At 41.8% G+C, this 3385-nt stretch overlaps 1 protein-coding gene across 1 annotated transcript; it reads right to left on the reverse strand.

Annotated features, from left to right (window-relative positions):
- Positions 1-1108: 1108 nt before the first annotated feature.
- LOC110715020 lies at positions 1109-3173 on the reverse strand. Its single transcript, XM_021893588.1, has 4 exons — positions 2860-3173; positions 2099-2766; positions 1209-1882; positions 1109-1120 (listed from the first exon to the last, which is right to left on the reverse strand). The coding sequence occupies exons 1-4, from the start codon at positions 3171-3173 to the stop codon at positions 1109-1111; spliced, it is 1668 nt and encodes a 555-aa protein (XP_021749280.1).
- Between the last annotated feature and the right edge of the window lie 212 nt (positions 3174-3385).

Consider the following 3385-nt stretch of genomic DNA (forward strand, 5'->3'; position numbering starts at 1 on the left):
ACAAAGTGAGCCATTTTTGAAAAACGATCAACTACCACCATGATTGAGTCCTTACCTCTTTGAGTTCTAGGTAAAGCCACAATGAAATCCATGCTTATGTCTTCCCAAGGTCTCTCCGGAATTGGCAATGGCTTGTAAAGACCTTTGTGAAACACCATCTTTGCCCTTTGACAAGTAGAACAACGTGCTACAACACGGTGAATAGTGGATAGCATATTAGGCCAATAAAAGTGAGCTTGAAGAAGCTCCATAGTCTTTTGAACTCCGAAATGGCCTGCTAAACCTCCCCCATGCGCTTCATGAATCAACAAGCTTCGAATTGGTCATTTGGGAATGCATAACCTATTTCCCTTAAAAAGAAAATCATTTTGTAAGGAAAATAATTCATAACTACCATTCACGCATTTCTCCAAAATGACCTTGAAGTCATCATCTTCCTTGTAGTATTCTTTGATTAATTCGAACCCAAGGACTTTCGCCTCAACGACTCCAAGTAAAGTATGCCTTCGAGATAAGGCATCCGCAACAACATTTGCCTTTCCACTCTTGTACTTTGATGAAAAGTTAAATGTTTGCAAGAATTCCACCCACTTTGCATGTCTCGAATTCAACTTCTTTTGGCCATGGATGAACCTCAAAGATTCATGGTCAGAATGAAGTATGAATGGTTGTGGTCTCAAGTAATGCGACCAATGATTCAAAGCTCGCACCATGGCATAGAACTCCTTATCATAGGTGGAATAATTCAGCTTGCCATGGCTCAATTTCTCACTAAAGTAGGCAATAGGACGCCCTTCTTGAATCAACACGACACCAATCCCCTTTCCGCTTGCATCACACTCAACTTCAAATGGCTTTGAAAAATCTGGAAGTGCTAGGATGGGTGTATTGCACATTTTTTCTTTGATCACTTCAAATGCCTTTTGAGCTTGAGGAGTCCATTCAAATGAGCCCTTCTTTGTGCACTCGGTGATAGGGGTCATGAGAGTGCTGAAATTACGAATGAACCTCCTATAAAAGGAAGCTAATCCATGGAAAGAACGGACCTCCGTGAGTGTCTTTGGACTAGGCCATGATTGAATAGCCTCAATCTTGCTAGGATCAACTTTCACACCTTCTCCTGAAACAATGTAACCAAGAAAAGTGACCTCATATAGCATAAAATTACATTTTTCAAGTTTTCCATACAATTTTTGCTCTCTCAAAACCGTAAAAACTTTAAATAAATGTATCAAATGTTCATCCCCATCTTTGCTATAAATAAGGATATCATCAAGGTACACCACCACGAATTTGCCAAGGAAAGGCCGCAACACCTCGTTCATCAACCTCATGAAAGTGCTAGGTGCGTTGGTGAGTCCAAATGGCATCACGAGCCACTCATAAAAGCCGTGCTTGGTTTTGAAAGCGGTCTTCCATTCATCTCCTTTCCTCATCCGAATTTGATGATAACCACTCCTCAAATCCACTTTTGAAAACCACTTCGAGCCACTCAGCTCATCAAGCATGTCATCTAGTCTTGGAATTGGAAACCTATACTTGATAGTAATATTGTTAAAAGCCCTACTATTCATACACATGCGCCATGTACCATCCTTTTTAGGGACCAAAAGAGCAGGAACAGCACACGGACTCATAGACTCACGTACATACCCCATACTCATCAACTCCTCAATTTGTCGTTGCAATTCCTTAGTTTCCAAGGGATTACACCTATAGGCAGGTTTGTTAGGCAAAGGAGCACCCGGAATGAGGTCAATTTGATGTTCAATTCCCCTCAAAGGTGGTAACTCTTTCGGTAACTCATCGGGAAAAACATCCTCAAAATCCTTGATCAACTGGGCTAATTTGGGATTTTGCCTCACAAAATTTTCGTGGATCTCTTTAGAGTACAACAAGTATAATTCATCCTCACCATCAATTTCCCTCTCAAATTCCTTAAGGGTAAGCAATGACACCTCCTTTGATTGTTTAGGATTTTGTGAAAACCGTGGGGGTGGTAAAGGGTGCAATTTTTTTTGTTTTCCTTGGTGAGTTATAGTGTAAGTGTTATGGTACCCATCATGTTGAGATTTTCGATCAGTTTGCCAAGGTCTACCAAGCAAAATGTGACAAGCATCCATAGACACAACATCACACAGTTGAGTATCATGATAAGACCCAATAGAAAAACTAACCATGCATTGTTTCCTAACTCCCGTGCTAGAATTAGAGTCCAACCAACTCAACTTATAAGGATGTGGGTGATTTGTCGTTGTAAGACCAAGTCTAGCTATCAAGGTTTTGGAAACTGTGTTTGCCTCACTACCACCATCAACAATTAAATCACATACCTCGCCTTTAATCTTGCACTTGGTGATGAAAATGTGTTGCCTTTGCGGTGCTAAGGGTTCGTCAACGCGAGCTTGCAACGCCCTTCTCACAACCAGATTTGTTTTGGGCTCTTCTTCGGGGAAGCATTGTTCTTCCTCCTCGTCCCCTTCATTAGAATTCACGTCCTCCACTTCTTCAACCTTGAAATCCTCCCAATTGATAGTTTGATTAGCAATAAGCTTTACCTCTTGTATGGTCAAAGCTCTGGAATTTGGACAATCCTTCTTAAAATGGCCCCTTCCTCCGCACTTGTAACAAACAATGTCACTCATTTTGAAATCTTTCTTTTCCTTCTTAGGTGGATCGTTGGCTTTGACAAAAGAAGAACCATCCTTGACAGGGAAGGTTGGTCTTCGTGCCACTTGAGGGGTGACAATCGGCTTTTTCTTCTTCCTTTTTTAATCAAACTTGATCACAAATTTGCAAGCTTCAGCAAAGGTTAAATTGGTGTAACCTTCAAGTTTGTCTTGCAACTCTTGATCCAACCCAGCCACGAAACGTCCCATCTTGAGTTCTTCATTCTCCGTGATTTCACACACGATAGAAAGTCTGTCAAACTCTTTGATGTAGTCCTCAGCCGATTCTCCATTTTGTTGCAAAGTGCTCCACTTCACATATTGACTTTGCTTGAAATTGTGAGGAATAAAGCGATCCCTCATCCTTTTCTTCAACTTGCTCCAAGTAGAAATAGACGCCTTACCCCTAAGAGTACGTCCCCTTTGCTCTCCTTGTAGCCAGTTATCCCCATCGCCCTTCAATTTCACCTTGGCTATCTTGTATTTTTGGAACTCCTCTTGCATGTCCTTGTAATCGAAATACCTCTCCAAGGATTTCTCCCATTCCAAGTACTTTTCTGGATCAAGTGTCCCGTCAAAGTCAGGGACATCCACTTTGAGACTCCTATCTTCCCTCCTAGGTGGAGGGTCTTCGCCTTGATCTCTCCTATCATGCTCGTTCATGAGCCTTGCCATCAAGGCAGCAAGGTTCCCTTGTAGATTGGCGTTGGTTTCGG

The sequence above is a fragment of the Chenopodium quinoa genome, unplaced genomic scaffold, assembly GCF_001683475.1.
Source record: "Chenopodium quinoa cultivar QQ74 unplaced genomic scaffold, ASM168347v1, whole genome shotgun sequence".
NCBI classification, from domain to species: domain Eukaryota; kingdom Viridiplantae; phylum Streptophyta; class Magnoliopsida; order Caryophyllales; family Amaranthaceae; genus Chenopodium; species Chenopodium quinoa.

Coding starts and splice junctions, on each gene's coding strand:
- LOC110715020 (XM_021893588.1), bottom strand. CDS start 3,173: ATGCAAGAGGAGTTCCAAAAATACAAGATAGCCAAGGTGAAATTGAAG. Junction 2,767..2,859: donor ATGGGACGTTTCGTGGCTGG/GTTGGATCAAGA, acceptor TGATTAAAAAAG/GAAGAAGAAAAAGCCGATTG. Junction 1,883..2,098: donor TGCTTGTCACATTTTGCTTG/GTAGACCTTGGC, acceptor TGTACTCTAAAG/AGATCCACGAAAATTTTGTG.